At 37.7% G+C, this 20883-nt stretch overlaps 1 protein-coding gene across 1 annotated transcript in view; it reads left to right on the top strand.

Moving 5' to 3' along the window:
* Window positions 1-20883, top strand: part of RGS7BP (regulator of G protein signaling 7 binding protein) — a 43716-nt gene that overhangs the window by 13557 nt on the left and 9276 nt on the right. The window contains exon 3 of the mRNA XM_082074319.1: window positions 14460-14590. Coding sequence (XP_081930445.1) covers window positions 14460-14590 — 131 coding nt within the window. The remainder of the gene's footprint in view (window positions 1-14459; window positions 14591-20883) is intronic.

Genomic DNA, 20883 nt, shown 5'->3' with positions numbered 1-20883 from the left:
AAAAAACACATTTGTTGAAAATAAAAATATACCGAAGCTTCATGCCTAGTTTCACAGATGTGTTTAAAAGTTGCAGTTGCACTGACTTATAACCAAGACAGTCAAAAAGAATGCCTTTATGCCCTGTTTAGGCTCACTACTTTGAGATCTGTCTCATTAGCATATTTTAGTAGTTTTCTTCTCTAGATTTCTACTGAAACACAGTTGAGGCCAAAGCTGAAAATTTAGCAATGTATTTTAAGTGTTTCTTTCCTGATAATTTTCTTAAATACCATTTGATTAAGAAATCCCACGTGGCTGCAATTTTTCATGTTAGACACGCAGCTTACCTTGGTTCTGTATAGCTTTGGTTCTGTTGCTTTCAGAAAACTACTTCTGATTCTCACTAATTCTTATAAATCCAGACTATTTTAGCAATATGTTCATGTATCTTAGGAGAAGTGAGAACATGAGATAATGAAGTTGTGCTCTAGAAAAGCATTTCAACACGGGCTTTTAGAATTCCACGTATACTGGGTTTTAGCTTCCAAATTCTTAACTTTTTTTAAGTTTTGGACTGAAATTTTCCTGTTAGCAGAAATATTTTTACTAGTTCTCAGTAGTTCTCAACATTCTGAAACTCTTTTTTCTAGTTACAAGAAACAACTTTGATTCTGTGCCCCTCACTGAAATCAGCTGTTGCAGGACCATGCAGTTAAGTGCACATCCTTCTCACAACCCAAGCGCCTTCAAGTGCCTCAGTCATCTCAGTAAAGAATTTGTATTTATCGTCAACTTTGGTCCATGGAGGTGTGCTCTATTAAGATGTCAAGTACCAAACAATAAAGGATGCCCTCAACAGCATCATCAGTAACTTGCAAAATCAATCTCCAACCAAAGGAGATCTCAGATCTGTCAGGCTTACACAGGGAAAATCCTAACCAAATCTAAATTTATTATAAGGTGTGTGATATCTATTCTGATTTTTCTATTTGCTTAATAGTTCTGTTTCATAACAATTAAATATTTGAAACCATTATGTGGGCATTAAGGTCTTATATGAACAGGGCATTAAATTAAGCATTACTTAATCAGGAATCCTTCCAGTATTATCAATTAAATGATGTTTAAAGTCATGCTTTAAAATTAATATATACTGAAGTGCCAGCTGTTATTAGATACTGTTTCCTCTTTGGTGGATCTACATTTAGATTTTCTACATCATTTTTAACTATCAGAGAAATAATATACTCAGTTATTGGTATATGAACAATTATTCACTGTAGCTCTTCAATTTCTCCTTATGTTTCATTTTTTACCTTGCTGTTCTTATATTTCATATGAATACTTTCTGTATGAACATTCCCTGCCATCACATTTGGCATAAGAATTCAGATACTGTCATATTATATTAAATTATGTGCTCAAAGTTGTTGAAGAAACTGCCTTCCCATTGCAGAAGAAAACAAGTGTGCATTTATTGGATGAGCAAGGGAAAGCTGACACTTCATATCTCTGTCTATCATGGCAAGACAGATCATTGCAGATGTGCCATTGGTAAGCTTGACAGCATGGCACATGGTTAAATGGGAAAATATTTAAAAGTGCATTGTTTATACGGCAGCCTCCAGTTACTTCCGTAAGTTCTGGAGCTGTTATTTTGGAGCAGAGTTATCCACCCGTATACATTTACACCCATTTCCAAAACACCCCAATGCTAACAAAACAGAGCTTGGTACTTTGGGATAGTGTGACAAGTGCAACCATAGGCCTGGCCATAGGCTGAGCAGCGTGAGGCTGTGTGCTGAGGAAGCAGCCCCTTCGTACCCGCTGAAGAACACGAGGGTCCCAAGGCTGTGGACATTCTAGAGTCTGGGCGGACCTACCCAAAGCAGTGTGTGTACAGTCTTGCTATTGATTTCACATAATTCAAGCTGTGAAAATGAGTAGGATGTCTGTGCAGCTGCTGATATAGGATGCCTGATGCCCAAGGACCACTTTGTGGAGGCATCCTTGCCTCCCAGTCAGAAATAAGACCAGTTCACAGAGTCAAGTGGAGAGTAGAGCAGGATGCAAAACTATGAAGTGAAAAAAATTTTAAGTTCTTTATGCTAAACCACTGCTTCCTGAACACATTTTATCACCAGATGGTTTTAAAAATGTCTTTCTCCATATATGAATTCAAACACTCCAGGAAGCTAATCTATTTCTTTCTTTCTTTCTTTTTTTTTTTTTTTTTTTGACACATTCAGGTCTTCTTGCAGTCTCTCAGCTGTCATTTTTAACTACTGATATAGGTTTTATCTGTGAAATATCTGGTGGGGCTGTGCAAGATACTTCTGCTGACACTACACTACTATTTCTTTTTCACTTGGAAGATTTTATGTAGAGATATTTGTTTTCAAAAAGATAGATAAATAAACCAGGGCCTGAGAATGGCCTGTTCGAAGTACTCGTAGAAGCATTTGATAAATCCAGAATACTACCCTATTCTGGGAAACCTAGTAATGATCTACTTGATGAACTGTTTTCCTTCCAGTTTAGAATTGTAGCAGTCACGTTGTTTTACTAAAAGAAAAAAAATGTACGAGAATGTATGGATCTTTTCAGTAAATTTTAAAGCAATCCAGCTCTTACCCAAATCCCAGTAAAGCTTACAGAACATTTTCCCTTTAGTTTCAATAGTCCTTAGACCAAAGTGTTTTATCATATTTCTGAGGAAATGCAAATACATTGTTCCTTACCCATTCTCCTTTTACCATCTCTCCACATCTGCTCTGTTTTTCTCATTTTGAAATATGGGAGACCAGAAATCTAAGTTACAAACAGCTAACAGATATCACACAAGTACTTTAAATGCCCCTTGTGAAAAAAAAAATAAATTGAAATTTATATTCAAAGTGGGTAGTAGAGATAGAAAAAAATGCAAAAGAGAAGTGTCATAAATCAAAGTAGTCATCTGGTTTAGTGTCCTGTGGATGGTCAACAGCAGATGGCATCACTTGCCTGCAGCAGCATTCTTTGAAATCCCGTATGTTAGTAGTTTGTTATGACCTAGATCCTACAACACCAAATACTCAAAGCATTGCAGTCATTTTCAAGCCTTTCTGGGAAGTCTGACCTTATTTGTCCGCACATATCAGAACAAATTTCATAGATCATGCCACATGAGACACTTGTTTTGATAGTTTTCAGACATTCTCTTTCCAACCAAAGGAACTACACAGGAATGTAGGGATGAATTCTTACTATTTAAGTTTTGTGGGCTTTTGAAAGAGTTTATAAACTGTTTTTTAATGAGTAGTAAGTGATTCCAGGACATTTTAAAGAATTTAGGAGCCTAAGTAAAATCAAAGGGCAAATCCATAAACAAGCATGAATTTCAACTGCATTCAAATTATAAAAGGCAATATGGACCTATACTGGTTTTGAGCCTGTTGGCTGGCACAGACCTGTCTGTGTTCTCGCTACTGGTTAATTGAGAAATTCATTTGAGAACAACTTGTGTATGCTGACAAGGCAAGATGCCAAAAAATAATTCCTTGGAGAAAATTAAAAATTGTTGCATATTCAACTAATCTGCCGCCTTCTTGATGAACACAGATCTTCTCTGTAAGGTCTGTGTCATGGTTTGGGTTTCCCTATTATTTAGTAGTGTCTGTCATGTAATTTGAGGTAGTGAGGTTGTGAAATCTTTTGTCCAGCTGAGGCTACAGCTAAGCACGGCTGATTTGAGAGCTCACCCAAAGACTTCTTTCGTCTAACCAGACACCACCTTTTCTCAAGAATGAGCCTGATAACGTGCAGAGAGAAGGGTTGTGTTCAGTTCGTCTTTGGCTCATCAGACTTCTTTTGGATTTCCCAAAGATAAAGAGACAGCCAGCTCAAGGAAGAAATTATGGAAAGTGGGCTTAGATTTAGTTTTCACAATGGTTTTGGTGGTCAAGCCCTGCATTGATTTTTTTAAAATCTTGTAGTAACTCAAAAGCATAATTAAAGACTTGTGCAATTTCACTTGGAATTCCAAGTGCTTAGAAATACCCTGTCGGGTTTAGCCTTGACCAACAGCCAAACTGTCACCCAACTGCTTGCTCACTCATGCCACAGCAGGACATGGGGAGAAAACAGGAAGAACAGGAGTGAGAAATCTGGGGAGGGGGTGGATAAAGAAATAGAAATAATTACTAGTTTCCATAATGGGGAACAAAAAGACATGTAGTAAAACAACAGCTTCTCCCCTCCACTCCCTCACCTTTCCCATGCTCAATTTCATCCCAGACTCCTCCACCAACCCCCGCCCCAGAGCTGTGCAGGAAGAATGGGGAATAGGGGGGTCACTGTCCGCAGCAGTTCTGCTTTGCCTCGCTTCCTCCTCACGCTTTTCCTCTGCTCTAGCTTGGGCTCATCCGTGGGCTGCAATCCTGTCAGGAAAATCTGCACCAATGTAAGTTCTCCACAGTTGGCAGTTCCTTCAGGAATCTCCATCTGCTCTGGTGTGTTCCTCTCTGCAGGCTGCAGGGAAGATCTGCTCTGCCCTGGACAACCTCCTCCTCCTTTCTCTGACCTTGACGTTCCCTTCTCTTGTTTCTCACTCTTTGTTCCCTCTTCGTCTCTCTCTCTGTTTTTTCTGCTCTTTTTTTTTTGCAGTAAGTTTTCAAAGAGGTGCCATACACTTGGCTGATGGGCTCAGTTGTGTCCTGCCTTGGCTCTGCTGTGAGGAACTGTCTGGAGCCGGCCATGTCAGGTGCAGCGCAGCCCCTTGCCTCCTCCCACAGCGGGCACCTTGCAGCCACCACTGCTACTAAAACCTTGCCACCTACACCCAATACACCTAGTCTTACCTAAAGTGGAGCAAGTGTGAATAAAACGTCTTGCATTAATGCTGTTTGACTCAAGTCCAAGAAGTTTTACAAAGTGATTTCGTTCCTACTGCAATAGTTTGGATAGGCCTCTGGTAGTTTACTTGTTGTCCACACTTCAGTTGATTCAGCTGGTAACATGCACTTCTGAGAGAACAAATCCAGAAAATTCCAATCTGTGATTCTGATAGTTTAAAAAAAAAAGTATTCTGACTAGGACTCGCAAATACTGGATACGCTGCTGAGTACATGCACAGCTCTTAAGTACGGTGTGTGATACTTGTCCTGATGACGTGAAGTCAGGAGTGTGGAAGAATCATAGTATTAATTAATTAATAATTAATTAGTCCATTTTAAAAGTTACTGCATCTGTAGTAATTATATAGTAAGTTTCCAAAAGAATGGTAGAACTTCAACATAAAAAAATTCAAGACTCCAGTAATCTAAGTGATGCTATATTTTTTCCTTTGGGGTTATTTCTGAAAGAGGGGAGCGTGCCAGAATAAGGAAACAACAACATATTCAAAATTATTGTGATTTACAGACCACAGATGGATGGCCCTTAGTTTATCAGATAACTTCTATGGAAGTCAGTGAGATTTTCTTGAAAGGGTAAGAAAAGTGTATTTCCTGCTGTTGTAGGTAAATTGTTCTAGCATGGAAATACCTAAACTGCCATCAACTTGGAAGTTAGAAATGTCTCTACAATATAAATCACTGCATTCTGTTTTTATTCTGCTTGTGTTACCATATCCCCAGATTTACTCCATCAGCCTTTCCAGAGTAATAGGAGATTTACATTGGTCTAACTAAATAAAATTTGTCTTCTGTTATTGGAGAGCTTTGGTGTAACTGCTTCAAAACAGCAATCTGATTTAATAACATTGTAACCATTTACGAGAAAGAACTAGCCCTGGTTTTCCTCTAGCTGGACTGGCACGTTGTGTAGCAGTTGTATCACAGTATTACAGCACAATAGTACAGAACAAATAACACACGATAGTGAAATTGACAGCAGTTTGTGTGATGATCTTTTAGCTGCTATATATTTCTAAGCTGCAGTGTTTCTGATACTAAAGTGAAAGACAACGTACAGGGTAATATTTGTGGGCAGTGATTTTCCACACTGTATCAAGCCGGTTTACATTTGTTTTCATGGGAAGTACATATATTCATACATAACATATACATAAGGCAGAATTTGGTTAATTCATTTTCACTTAGAATTTGCCAAAGGTTTATTTTCCTTTAGCTTTTGAAGACAAGCAGCCTTCATTATATGTCTAGATAGTTGTTTTAACTCATTATAGTTTAGAACTATTATATATGTTATATTTTGAACTTTTTTTTTGCAAAAAGATGTATCAACCCCTTCAAGTAACTTAGGTATTCTGTTAACCAAAGATACATCAGTATGTATTTTTAAATGTTGATGATTGTAAAAGTAAAATGCTGCTCTGTTGAAAATATGTGACTAAAATTTCTAAGTTACATTCAGAATTAGAACATAATCTTCGTTCAGTTTTAGTTGTCTTAAATTTCAGTAATTTCAATGGAATTGATTCTGGACACCTGTCGGAACTCAAGGAAGCGTGAAGGTGTTTTTCTGTTGTAATCAACATTTTGGCAGTAAAATAAAATCATCTATTTTGTAAAAAAATATCAAAATTTTAAGTGGAATTTTCACTCTTCACCTTTTCGTGTTAAGGAGGGGCATTTTAGTCATGTTTATTCCTGTATTTTAAAATTGGTATCCAAAGAGCAGCCTTCACCTTTCTTCAGTATACCAGGTACTATATGGTTGGTGTAAGAGCTCCCCCTATAGGTTCTATTTTAAATATCATCTTAGGAAAATAGAAAGGAAAATAAATTCCACCTCTTGTCAGTGCTTCATAAACATACTCCGTTGAAAAACATGACCTGATTTTGAAAAAGCAGGACTTGGTGGAAGCAAAACCGTCAATTTTATGAAAATGTAATTTTTTCAATTTATGTTGTATTTATAAAAATTCATACTTGTAATTTTAGTAGCAGCTTGATAAGCTGTGTAACTTAAGCTACTGTTTTATAAAGAAATAAACCAGCATTTTCTCTTTCCTAAGTACTTTTAATTCATGTAGACATCAGTGTTCTCAAACTGCAGAAATATGGCTTACACAGCAATATGAGTTTCTCACTGACTGAGTAGTGTTCATGTCTTTGAATAAGGACTTCGATCCTTTATGGCACCCTGGTGGTATAGTATTCATGCGATAACAACAGAAATTCCTAGTAAGGAAAGGACAGAATATTTCAAAGTATTTAATATATAGCTATAATTTAACAGAGAGAAGAAAAAGGAAAACAGAAACAAATGATCTGCCAGTTTTCCCTAGACATCAGCAATTGTTTCCAGGTCAAGTAAGTGACCTGGAATCTTACAGTCCTCAGGATGGGAAATGTGGTTGTTAGTAGTAATAAGCTAACCATCTGGTTTTCATTTGTACAGAGTTTTTGTAATTAAAAACAAACCCAAAAAATCTCTGTATGAAGGAACACATTCTCTTAGCTTTATTTGAAAAGTAAAGACTACTGTTTTCTAGTGAAGATCCGGCAAGAGTGAAGCTTGATAGTTATTAAGCAATATGCCAGCTTGTATGTACCTATAGACTTCACCTTACATGTGAAATATTTGCATAAGCACATGTGCACCCATCTCACCGTCCCCCCCCCTGTCATGTATGGGAACACGTGTGTCTTACCACTTCACTGGCAAGAGGCTTTCTCAGAGCAGTAGAATTCCATAAATTCTATCTTTGGTCCCTGCCACATGGGCCATTCGTTTCATTAGTCTTGTGAAAGGCAGCAGTCCTCCCCTGACAGGTAAGTATCCCCAAGAAGCCACAACCTGTGTATCCAAATCCTGTAAATCAAAGAATCACAGAATAGTTGGGGTTGGAAGGGACCTCTGGAGATCATCTACTCCAACCCACCTGCTAAAGCAGGTTCACCCAGAGCAGATCACACAGGAGTCTGTCCAGGTGGGTTTTGAATGTCTCCAGAGAAGGAGACTCCACAACCTCTCTGGGCAGCCTGTTCCAGTGCTCTGGCACCCTCAAGGTAAAGAAGTTTTTCCTCCTAATCAGATGGAACCTCCTGTGTTTCAGTCTGTAGTCTGAACGTTATCAGTACCTCTTTACTTCACAATGGATGCAGGAAGTGAGCACAATTCCCGTTCACAGCCTTGTGGCAGCTGCTCAAAAGCCAGCAATGAGAAACTGGTCTTTGGCTCATAGGCAGGTGCTCAGTGCTGTGCTTAGCTCTCATATGTCCAGCTGCCCATAAGCTGTTAAACAGCTCAGCTGGAAACATGATTTAGCACAGCAGTTCTATGAGATTGCGTGATATGAAATTTCTCTTTAACATCAAAGTGATCTCCATAAAGAAATTGACTGGACTAACTGAAACAGTGGTAGCTGACTTTGGGGTGTAATAATACAAGTTTGCATTAACTTTTCTTTGTAAATTTGATTTATAGCTATTTAATTATAATTATAGCTATAGCTATATATATATAGCTATATATATATATATAAATATAGCTATAGCTATTTAATAATAAACATACCATAATAAACATTCTGAAACTTATGTCTGTATTAGTTCCCTATTCAACATTTCTCGCAGCTTGACACTGAACATATAGAAAATTACTGAGAGAGGTGAAATTGATGACACTTCAAATGGAAATTTTAAGCCCATTACACAGAAGGTGCTTCAAGGATTATAAAATAAATCTTTATGTGCATTGGCGTCAGAGCATGTGGCTTTCAGAGGTGAAAATGAGGTCTATATACCTGCTAGGAGAAAATTATTTCATTTCAAGCTAATGGAATTCTCGTGATCCTTATTGCAATTCAACTCTAATTAAACAGTTTGAGACAATCAGTGAGGGTAGTGGCCTGGAAACGATTCTCATTGTATGAACTTTGGATAATTAAATATATTTTTCTTGGATGTCACTGCTGTTAGTATGGATTTGCAAATGAGAGAAGAATTTTGCCTACAGTCCATTTATTTACAGATGCTTCATATCCTTGAAAAAAACAAGAATGGGTCAGGACATGCGTATATCATAGGTCTTCCTAGTTCTTATTCTCATGCTATTCATAAATATACAAGAACAATATACTAGATTTACAGCAGAAAAAAAAAAGTAAATTAAAATGCCTGTTACTGTGCTTTCCAATTACTCTTCCAGCTCATTTGTGAATAGGAAGCTACTGATAAATTCAAATTGTCTTCTTAGCCAATCATCTTGTATATAATTGCTGGTTTTTTAGTTTGTACAATTAAAAATTCTGTAAGACCAAAAAAGTTTTAAAGAAGGGTTTTCACCATTTTTGCTTCTTAGAAATGAAATAGCCATATAAGGAAAATACTGTTTTCTTACACTTGTATGTAGATCCTCAGTCTTTTTGCCAGAGGCAGCTAGAAAGGAAGAAATACGTTCAACCTTGTAAATAAAGTTCCTGTAATGGCCATGACTTCTAAAAAATCTTAATAATTTCTACCATTTGAAGCCATGCAGAGGACACTAGGACAGCCATAATCCATTTTTACCTAAATCTGCTACAAGGAAATTATGTTCTCATGATCTAAGTTTCCATGCTCCTCATCGTGATAGACCCGTGGTTAAAGTATCCAAGCTTTCAGAAAAGCTAGACAGATTCAGCTCTGCTTGCACAACAGAGTAGGGTAGATCTGTAGCTCCGTACCAGAAACGGCCCTCATGACTGATCAGAAGAAGGTCATCATTACCATCTGTGGTGGCTTTATTTTGTGCAGGTTCCACTTTGCACATGAATGTTTCTGGGGCAGTGCCCTGCAGGTGGAATAGGCAAATCAGTGACTCATTTGTCCGTCACTGGTTGTATAACTGTTTGTCTTCAGGACCAATGAAACCCTGCTCAGAAAGAAAAGTTTAGGCATATAGGAAACTCAAGCAGAGACTTTAATCTCTCTGTTGGTAAGGATAGCTCAAAGGAAATTACTGTAAATTCACTCATGGGGAAGCAAGCTGGAACAGCAGGTGATGCACGTGATGGAAAGGAAAAAAAAAAGCTGGGTCTGCATCTACTGCATTAATTTGATGGTGTTGAACTTGGGAAGAGTGTTGAATGCACAGGTAAGAATGTGTGACACTAGAGGTTATAAAACAGTCTCATCTGTAAGCTAAAAGGTAGGACAAATCAGGATAGTGAAAGCCTCCAAGAGGCCATGTATTATCTAAATATGTATCGGATGGTTCTTAAATTTAGCTATCAGGGAAATAAAGACAGGTATATATAGACCCAAAGTTCAGAAAGTTTAAATACAGTTCCAGAGGAAGAAAACGTGGTGTCCTGTACTTTTGCTGTATTTGCCTAGTTGCTTGTTTGTGCTTTACTTGGCTAGATGAATTCTGTAAGGTTATATCTTCTCCTGGGACTGCCTTTTATATCAAACATCAGAATCCTATTCTGCTGTAAGATTAATCCAATTTTGTAGTAACTCTTTTACAGAAAACGTTGAAATCATTAGGAGCAGTACATGCAAAATGAACGAGTAGATTCTGGTGTTGAAAATACTGTTATAATTTGAAATAACAGTCTATCTCTGAAGAACTGCTCCTGATCTATATACACCAAATTAAATGTATATCTGGGCAATATGTATTTTATCTTCTTTGGTTAATACTAATACAATTGTACTAAAAACTGTTCTTGCCATCTTCTGATTTGAAGAGAAATGCTGTTAAATTTGTGGTTATTGTTTATGTAGAGAGAACAGTCCATTTCTAATGAGCAAATTGATCACAGGTATAACATCTGCAATTCATATAACAAATAGATTGGTTAAAAATGAAAGAAGCAGCAAACTGCAGAAAATGTTAAGTCTTGTTAAACCAGGACTAGGTACTATGGATTAATGCAAGATAAAAAAGTACTAGATAGTTAATGCAAGGTAAAAAATATAAAATATTGTAATCTATAAAGTAGGACTTTTAGGTGTCTTATGAGTCTGCAATTAAGTACAGCTTTTAAAAAATCACATTTGGTTTATCCCCAAAATAATTTTATATACATGTGTGTGTTGTAATGCTCTGTGTCTTCTAAGCATAATTTCCAACATTTCAGTTCTAGCATTCTTTGTTATACTAGTGTTTATGCAGTCACTAAAAGTATTTATGTTCATGTCCTTTGAAAAGAACATGAGATTTCAACATGGATCCATTTCTAGGAAATACGTGGTTTTATATGAGTTAAGGTTTTGACTCTGAATAAGCAAACAAAAAGTCAGGCCGCTAATTTCTCAGGAAAAATATTCAGTATCTTAAGGCTATCAAATGTTTTCCTAATTGGCATCATTGAGAATAGGATGGAATATAGGAAACATCTGAGAAGACATCTTCAGGATATTGGGGCTGAAACCTTTTTTGTTCTGGCACTATAGCTTTATTCCATATTTATGCTAAGATGCAGGAAATACCATATTGTGCATGGCATAATTTTTCAATAAACACAAACTTAACTTTAGAAGTAGAAAAGTAGATGTGGCTTGAAGAGACACACACATACTATAGTCTAGCCAAAAGAAATAAAGCTCCTGGGCAGGTTTATTATCATGTGTGGTATTGCTCCTGAAGTAACACATACCACAGCAGTTGCAATTTGCACTCCAGTCATTCATTTCCTGCCTTTTTTAGGAGGTCTACTTTGAAATGGATTGGCAGGTGGGACTGATCTTCCTTTATCCCTTCTGACTAAGTCATGATTTCTTTTCAATCTTCAGTCTTTTCCAACCTTGTTGGTTTTTTTGTTTGTTTGTTTGTTTGTTTGCTTGCTTGCTTTTTTGCTTTGGGTTTTTTTTGGCTGCATTTTTTGGTTGGTTAAGCATTCTTGGTTGTACAGCTTAACAGTGCTGTGGTTCCTACCACTTTTTCTTGGCATGTACAAACACCCATAGTCTTTTCTTCATATGCTATGGAAGTGCTAAGGTTGCTCTTTCCTTTTAGGAAGGTTCTCAACACTTCTATGGAACCTTCATGATTCCATTTGATTTCTGGTGTCCCTTGTGGGGACAGGAACCCTTTAGAACCTTGGAAAACCACAGTTTCTTCCTTGTTGAAGGCAGATTGTGGCAAATCTTGGCATCAAATATTCCTTTGAAGTAGCATCTTCCTCCTGCCCACTGAGCCACATGCATCAGGGCCTATCTTATACTGGCCCTGTTTTCTTACCCCAGGATACAACTAAGTATATTCTTCCTTGACATCACTGAAATCTGTAGCAGAACGTACACACTTTCAAAACAACTTATGGTCTCCTTTGCTAGAAGTAAGAGTGAATCTCAAATGCAAGAATTAACAGGTTTTAGTATGCAGTAATCATTTGAACTGTACTTCAGTAAGATTGTATCAGCACAAACTGAGAAGATTTTCCTTAAAATGAAGTTTTGAAGTTTTGGTCTTGACAAAAGGGCTTACCATTTCAACTGTACCCTGGATCTAGGTGTAAATAATAACCTCTTGTCTTAGGTCAGAAAGAACCTATTTTACTAGTTCAAGTAGACATTGCATGCTGTAGGACTCAAAGCCTTTGGCATGGATTTGTATTGAAAATTATTCAACCATAGCAGCCCAATCTAGTGCTGCTGTGAATAATTTATCAGGTAAGTTGCTTTGGTTTGCATGAGGAAATCCACAAGACTAATTTTGTTTCATATATGGGAGGGTCTGTTGAAGCATCAGTTTAACTCAGGAAGTTCAAGCACTGTAAAGAATGCGAGCAATCTTTTCATTGTAAAAGCATCATTTCTATTATTCATAGGCTAGAAATCTGAAAGTGGGCTGAAAATTTTTTTTCATTTCTTAGTAGTGTTATTTAGAAATGCCATTAGGTTCAGGTTATTTAGAAAAGCAGATTACTGTAGTTGTTATAAAATCCAGTTTTGAGGTTTATCTTACCATTTAACGTCGCTGTGTAGGAAACCAATAGCAAGAATGTCTGAACATGAAATGGCTGAAATCTTAACTCTTCAATCTTTGCACTTCCTGGCCTATTGAAAGTACATTTAGAAGGAGTGTTGAAAACCTTATTCTGAGGTGTAAGTGAGTAAATCACTTCCTAAGCACTTACAGAAAAAAGCTTAAGTTTATAAGCATTATGTTTATGCCTGTGAAGCATTCTCAGCCTACAAAAGAGAGATTTAATGTGTGGACCTGTTGGAGAGGGTCCAGAGGAGGCCACCAAGGTGATCAGAGGGCTGGAACTCCTCTGCTGTGAGGACAGGCTGAGAGAGCTGGGGTTGTTCAGCCTGGAGAAGAGAAGGCTCTGGGGACACCTTATTGCAGTCTTTTAGTACTTAAAAGGGACCTGTAAGAAAGATGGGGACAGACTTTCTAGCAGGCCATGTTATGATAGGACAAGGGGAAATGATTAAATGGTTTTAAACTAAAGGAGAGGAGATGCAGGCTAGACATTAGGAAGACTTTTTTTTACAATGAGGGTATTAAAAAACAGGGTGTTTGTAAAAGGTGGACCCAGTTTGAAATCACACTATTATCTCTGCAACTATGGGCTGCCCACGAATGAAACTCTGATCACTTGAAAGGGTAGGGCATAGAGTTTCAAATAATTACCACTAGATGCCTCTCCGAGCTGTTTGTAAATTTTTGTGTAATTGTAACAGGTTGCCATAGTTAAATATACTGCTTTGAAATTGGATCCGTCTTTTGGAAACACACTGTACTGGCCAAGGTTGTCCACAGAGGTGGTAGATGCCCCATCCCTGGAGACATTCCAGGCCGGGCTGGATGGGGCTCTGAGCAACCTGATCTAGTTGAAGATGTCCCTGCTCATGGCAAGGAGTTTGGACAAGATGACCTTTGAAGGTCCCTTCCAGCCCAAACTATTTTATGATTCTATGATTTTACAGCCAGGCTTGAGAATTGGTTCCTGGATCTGGGTAAATTCTTCTCTTAGTGTCTTAAGCAATTAATTGGAGGGGTAGGATTACTCTTGATTTCAGTTTTTATTTTCAAGTTTATTACTACTTTTCTGAAAACAATTCTTGAGCATCCCATTCTCCTCGCAGTGCAGTATCACTTGATTACTAATTTAGACACGGGGTGGGTGGGGAAGAATTTCAGGCAGAAAGTATAGAACCAAAATAATACAACTGACTTGTTTCTGATGAGAGTGTCTTCAAAGTAGGGTTGATTATGCATCTGCACCGGGACCAATAGTAACTGGAACTGGATGGTAAAATAACCCTTTAATGTACCAGAAAATACTTAGCCCAAGCTTTTAAAAAGGAGAAGATATCTCAGACACTTACTTACCTCTTTTCCAAAAATATACAGAGGAGAAGACCTGAAATCTTACAAAGACCACCCAAGTTTAGCTGTTTTAAGTCTACAGCTTTATAGAGCTAGAAAATTGTTTGTAAATAGAGTTTGGTAGAAACAGGGTTTTTATTATATACACATAGCTTAATGAAACAGATTACTATGTGTTTGCTTGCAACAGTAGGGAAGTGGATTTGATGACCCTCTCTTCCAGTTCCATTCCTAACTAAAATTTTTCTCTTTTACTGCAGCCCAGAAGATGGTGAAATTCATCCTGAAATCTGTAGACTATACATCCAGTTACAGTGTTGCTTAGAAATGTACACAACAGAAATGCTCAAGTCCATATGTCTGCTAGGATCACTGCAGTTTCATCGGAAAGGTATTGAATTGCACAAACATACTGATCCTGATTTTAAAAAATAAAACCAAAACAAAACAAGAACAGTCTTTTAGGACATGCATGGGTATTCATGAAAGACAAAGCACCAAACTGTAGAATGAAGTATTCCACTGAAGCTTTGCAGCTACTGAAATAAAGCTGTATTCCTATTTCGTTATAATTGTTGTTACAGAAATGTGCCATATCAGGCATGTGTCACTAATGCCCTTGTAGTTTAGAAGTCTGAATTTTTCTTCTTTTAAAATAGCGGTCCCATATGTTTTAGCTGTCAGTCAAATCAGTGAGAAGACTATCTCAGTCATTTTATTAGGTGTATTTTTTGAGTGTGATATTTGAGGGCACTTGGTGGAGCAATAAGGCATGGTTTTAGTACTAAACTCATTCTTTAGTATCCCTGTTATTTATCCAACAATGCTAGTTTATAGCAAAAGACAGATAAATATAGTTAAAAAGCTGCCAAACTCTGTAAAACTAGATACTAGATTCAGAACTTAAATCTATCTCAAAGAGTGTTTTTACCCACAAAGTAGATGTCCTTGCTTCAGCGAAAATGCATCTATCCAATGATTTCATATTTGATTAGACACTTAATGAAAGGAAGATGGAGAAATGCCGATAATTTAGTGAATTAGGTTACTTAGTAACCTCATTACTCAGTGATGGTGCACACTGATTGGGACTCTATCTGTGCTAGTTGTAAATGCTCTTTCTGCAGATAATATCTCATCAGAATATACTAGGTAAAGACAAGACAAAGTTCTGTAATGAACTGTAATGAAGGCCTTGTAATGAGCCTTATATATTTCCTGCCCTGCTGAAAGATCCCATAATGTATTTTTCACATCTAGCTATAGGATACAGACAAAGCCAGTCAAATTTTTATTATGAAAATAAGAATTAGAGTTTTATGATTGCTCAATTGAACTTCTCAGTCGTTTTCTCAAGTCAAAATCTTTAAAATAGGAAGAAGCAGAATTAGAGAGCCATTGTATAACAACATGCCAGTAGCTGCTAAAATGAATCATCATTTTTTTAAGATAGATTGCGCTACAGTTCCTCGCATTGGTTACAGTTGTCAAACCACCTTCTGTAATCACAGAAAGAAAGTAGCTTGAGGTACCATCGATAACCCAGATACGTCTTGTCTCTCCCTCTTGGCTCTGTATGTAATCCAAATTAATAACTTAAATTCAACATCAAACTATTAGATGTCTAAAGTTGGATAAGATGAAATACAGCATTACAGTATGGGCCAGCTTAGTTCCTGTCCGGCAATACTTTTGGTACACATTAGTTCCTCATCTCACCGTAGAGAGAGTCATGGTAGCTATTCTGCTATTGCTAAATATGCTGTATGCATATAGATAACCACAGTAACTTGGCTCTAAGTTTCTGTGACATTCTTTAGGAAAATTTATTAATAGGCAAAAATTAATCAGAGGGATTCAAAGAATTTCAATTTTGGAATTTAGCCAATAGAACATTGCTCTTGTATATTAAATACTTGGTATTTACACCACCTAGAAGTGTTGTAAAGGCATCATGCAACAGGTTACATGGTAAGTATTTTTTCACAGTGAAGGCAGCCATATACGAGAACAGGCATCTAAAGAGGGTGTGAAATCTCCATCTTTGGAGATACTGATCACTCAAACAGCTCTGAGCAATCAGATGCAAGTTGGCCCTGCTTTCAGTGGGGTGTTAGGCTAGATGACCTTACAATCTATTTGTTCTTTTTCTGCCAGAACATACTATTTTCCAAGGAGTAGAATGAACCTGTATCTTTCTTTAATTTCTTTACTTACAGAGAATGGTACTGCAGTATAGGCAAAGTGCATAAATTTATCTCTAGGAATGAAAGAGATGGTAATTTCACCATTATATGGCATATTGTGCTGTTGCTAGTATATAGCTTTTTTACTTTTTCACCTGGTTAGTTTTTCACTGGTTTCTCACCAAGTGACCATATTAAAAAATAAAAAATTAAAAAAAAAAAGTTTTCCCTTTGTACAAAGATTACTACCCTTAGAAATTTAGCTTAATTCTTAAATGTCTGTTGTCTGATGTTCTTGCTGTGTTTCAAAACTCATTTTTGAAGGTAACATTTTCCATGTGGATGTAATATTTTCGATTTTCTAGTCCTTTTACCTGCTGAGTAAGTGATTTGTTAGGTTTTTAAATCTCCCATGAGATTTCATGTATTTATGTACTTACTTGGAAGCCATCAGAGATTCAAGTGGAATGACATCCAGGCTGTTCTAAGCAACCTGCAGCTAACAAATGCTAACGTGGGTAACTGGTATCATGACCAGACATTATCAAACAAACTGTAGAACTGATAAAGCTAAGGCAGTGGGCTCATGCTGATGCTCTTTTTCCAAGAGAAATTCAGCCAATGCTCCCTGCTGGGAAACAGGTGCTCTTTAGTGAAAAATCACACTGTGGTTTGAAAGGCTGAGCTCTGGGTATTTTCACTGACTTTTGCAGTACTGGTCTTCTCATCTCCCCTTATCTTTTTGTTCTACTGAACGAACATTCCTATATAGACTGCATAGTTCATATCAAGCTTCCTGTACAGAAATTTCTTGCCTACTTACAGTGCTTTAGATTAACTTACTACTGTCAGACAATCTCTGCTAGAAAAGTCAGTCTGTTATTTCTTTGAGATATAACAGCGGCAGTTTGGCCAAAATCCATAAATATTTTCCGCTGTGTTGTGCAGTAAATAAGCTGAAGTAAGTGTTTCTAATGATTTGGGTGTTTTTCTAAGATACATACACCACAAAACACCAGTGTTGAATCTACATTATGTTTGCAGAGTTCAACATTTAGAAAGTTTCAAAGGACATAATGAAACATGCCCAAGTAGCCTTAATTCAGGCTTTTTGTAGTTAGTCTGTTCAAATTGTTCGGTGTTCATACATTGCATTATGCACAAATCTGTTCTAAAAACATAATTCTTCTATTCCTCAGACCTTTCTCAGTAACTCCTGCACTGATGGGATTATCTTCGGAACTGCCTCAAGTAGTGAGGTAGTAGCAGAAGGAACAAAGAGAGATTAAGCTAAAGATTGCTAATTTAGAATTTGAGATTGCAGTTGCTTGATGCACTGCTGTAGTGTTTATAATTTTTCGGTAGCTTCGTTTAGAGCTGAGTGCAAAGAGTCTCTGGGTTGAGCAATCAATTAGAAATCCTTTGTCAATAACTATTTTGAGGACCTGTGTTTGACCAACTTGGATAGAATCACATTAAAACTTTGGGCAGGTATAGAGTTCAGTTTTCAGGGCAGCACTGTGAGAAACTCTCTTGTGTCTTCATGCTGTTTCTAATACGATGGCTTTAAGGATCTTCCTGTCTTTTTTGTCATAGCCAGTACCTGTTGGGGGTGACCACAGCAAATACTCATGGGAGGGTGGCAGATAGGGCAGAGAGCAGCTCTTGTTCTGTCTCTTCCAGCAAATCTTGTGAAGCTTCTCACTGCATTTGTTCACCCAGTTTTCTTCTGCATCACTGTCACACTCTGGCAGAACTTCTTTGGATAGCGTCATTTTTCTCAGACTTTGTCAAGCAACAGATGAGTTCACTTACCTAGGATCTACAGCTTCTCTCTTTATCTTGGTTTTGCTTTCTTTGTTCCCCTCTATCATTTGCATTATATAGCTTTGTGCCTTAGGCAGAAGTGTCAAACACAGTTCTTTAACCAAGCAATACCTCTTAAAAGTTGAATTGGAGTTTCATGGAACGTAAGATATTCTGAAGGAGCTTAGGTACCTCTCTGAAGTGTTTACAAAATTCAGTTCTAATTCCATGAAATGTTATTTGTCTACTTTACTGATATTGCATGGTCACAATATTGATTAAATAAACAAATCCTGGCTTAGCTAGCAACATCTTAGAAGAAGTAGTCAACATATTTTCTTTCCATGGAAGCTGCTGGATATGATTACCCATTTTTCAAATTAATACTGAGGTTGTCACAGTCCCACATTGAGAAAACCCAGAACTGTCACAACGTTCTTAAGTGCACTCCAGCATACATTTCTGTATTCAGCCACAAGTATTTTGGGATCATATGTTTTCATTGATACTTTATAAAGAACTTAATTGCATTTTTAATGTGTAAACATATTAGATGGAAGAGCTTTTCTGATTCATATATCCACAATCATAATATAATCCTTTTGTTTTTAGAAACTGTAGATTATTATTATTGTTGCTGTTACTATTATTATTATTATTATTATAGCATGTCACTGTGGTGGTGCACATTAATGAAATTTAATGTCTATACATGTTTACATAAAATCCATTAATTTCTTAGGATCATCTACAGATATAATTGGTTTGGTTATGAAATTACATATATTAGAAAATATTTTTTAAACTCTAAATAGCAGATTGCACTTATTCTATTAGCTAGCTATGCAGCATTTGAGCAAAGTACTTGTTTTAGGAATTAAGGGAGTAGGCCCATATAGCAAATCAAAAGCAAGAGGGGACAGGTAAAATAAACTGGAAGTGTTTTCCAAAGTTCAAAACATGCTGTAAAAGTAGTTAAAGCTACCTTGTCAAAGAAGTGTGACATTGGAAAGCGAGAGCCATTTATGCCAAGTCTGAAAAAAATAACTCATAGTTTATGTGTAATTATAAGAATATATTCTTGTGGTTGAGAATCTGTTCAACCTTGTATATTGTTTGAAACTTGTTGAAAAAGAAGCGTACACACATGGAGAGGTAATTTATGCTGTCAGTTATTTACACATAGCTCTAGTCATTTTAAAAGAATTTGAATCAATGTATGGGAAAAAATAAGTCCACAATATATTAGATTCCCAGAATCTTACAGTTTCTTGTAGGAAATGTTCTCAAAGTCTTATTCTTTCCTGTGTCTTTTTTTTTCTAAATGATATCTTTATACATTAATTTCTCAGAATAAAATGCAAAATACTTTAATGCTTGTTACCTACATATTGTTTATTTTTACCACAAGCCTATTTTAAGCCCTGAAGAAAGAAGTACAGCTCTACCACTGTAAACAGAGATATATGGGCCCCATCTGACATCCCGGAATGTCCTGAGTTGGAAGGGATGCACAGGGATCATTGAGTCCAACTCCTGTCCCTGCACAGGACAACCCCACAGTTCACACCATGTGTCTGAGGGTGTTGTTCAGTCTCTTCTTGAACACTGTCAGGCTTGGGCCTGTGACACCTCCCTGGGGACCCTGTTCCAGTGCTCCACCACCTTCTGGGTGAAGAACCTTTTCCCAATGTCCAACCTAAACCTCCCCTGGCACATCTTCCTGACATTCCCTCGGGTTCTGTCACTGGTCACCAGAGAGAAGAGATCAGTACCTGCCCCTCCTTCTCCCCTTGTGAGGAGGCTGTAGCCATGATGAGGTCTCCCCTTACTCTCCCCTGCTCCAGGCTGAACAAACTGAGTGACTTTAGCCAGTCCTCATACGGCTTCCTCTCCAAACCCTTCACCAGCTTTGTACCCCTCTTCTGGACACTCTCCAGTAGCTTTATATCTTTTTTATCCTGTGGCACCCAGAACGGCACACAGTGCTCCAGGTGAGGCCACACCAGTGCAGAGCAGAGCGGGACAATCACCTCCCTTGCCCAGCTGGCAATGCTGTGCTGGATGCACCCAGGTACACACGGTTGCCCTCTTGGCTGCCAGGGCACACTATTGGCTCATGTTCAACTTGCCATAAACCAGAACTCCCAGATCCCTCTCCACAGAGCTACTTTCCAGTCTCTCATCCCCCAGCCAGGGTTGCTGTGTCCCAGGTGTGAAATCCAGCACTTGCTCTTGTTAAAGCACATGTGATTGGTGACTGCCCAGTTTTCCAGTTTGTCCAGATCCCTCTGCAGGGCCTCTCTGTCCTTGAGAGTGTCAATTGCTCCTCCCAATTTTGTGTCATCGGCAAACCTACTTAGCGTTCCCTCCAGTCTTGTGTCCAAGTCATTTATAAAGACATTGAAGAATGCTGGCCCTAAGATGGATCTGTGTGGAACCCCGCTAGTGACTGGTCGCCAGCCTGACATAACCCCATTTACTAGAACTCTTTGAGCCTGGCCCATCAGCCAATTGCTCACCCACTGCACTGTGTGTTTATCCAGCTGTGGGCTGGACTTATTGTCCAGGAGGATACTGTGAGAGACAGTGTCAAAGGCTTTACTGGAATCCAAAAAGATCACATTGACAGGCTTCCCTTGGGCAACTAGATGGGTAGCCTTGTTGTAGAACAAAATTAAGCTTGTTAAGC

This window comes from Streptopelia decaocto (assembly GCF_964273445.1).
Source record: "Streptopelia decaocto genome assembly, chromosome: Z".
In the NCBI taxonomy this organism is placed as follows: Eukaryota; Metazoa; Chordata; class Aves; order Columbiformes; family Columbidae; genus Streptopelia; species Streptopelia decaocto.
This window is presented reverse-complemented; position numbering and strand designations above follow the sequence as displayed.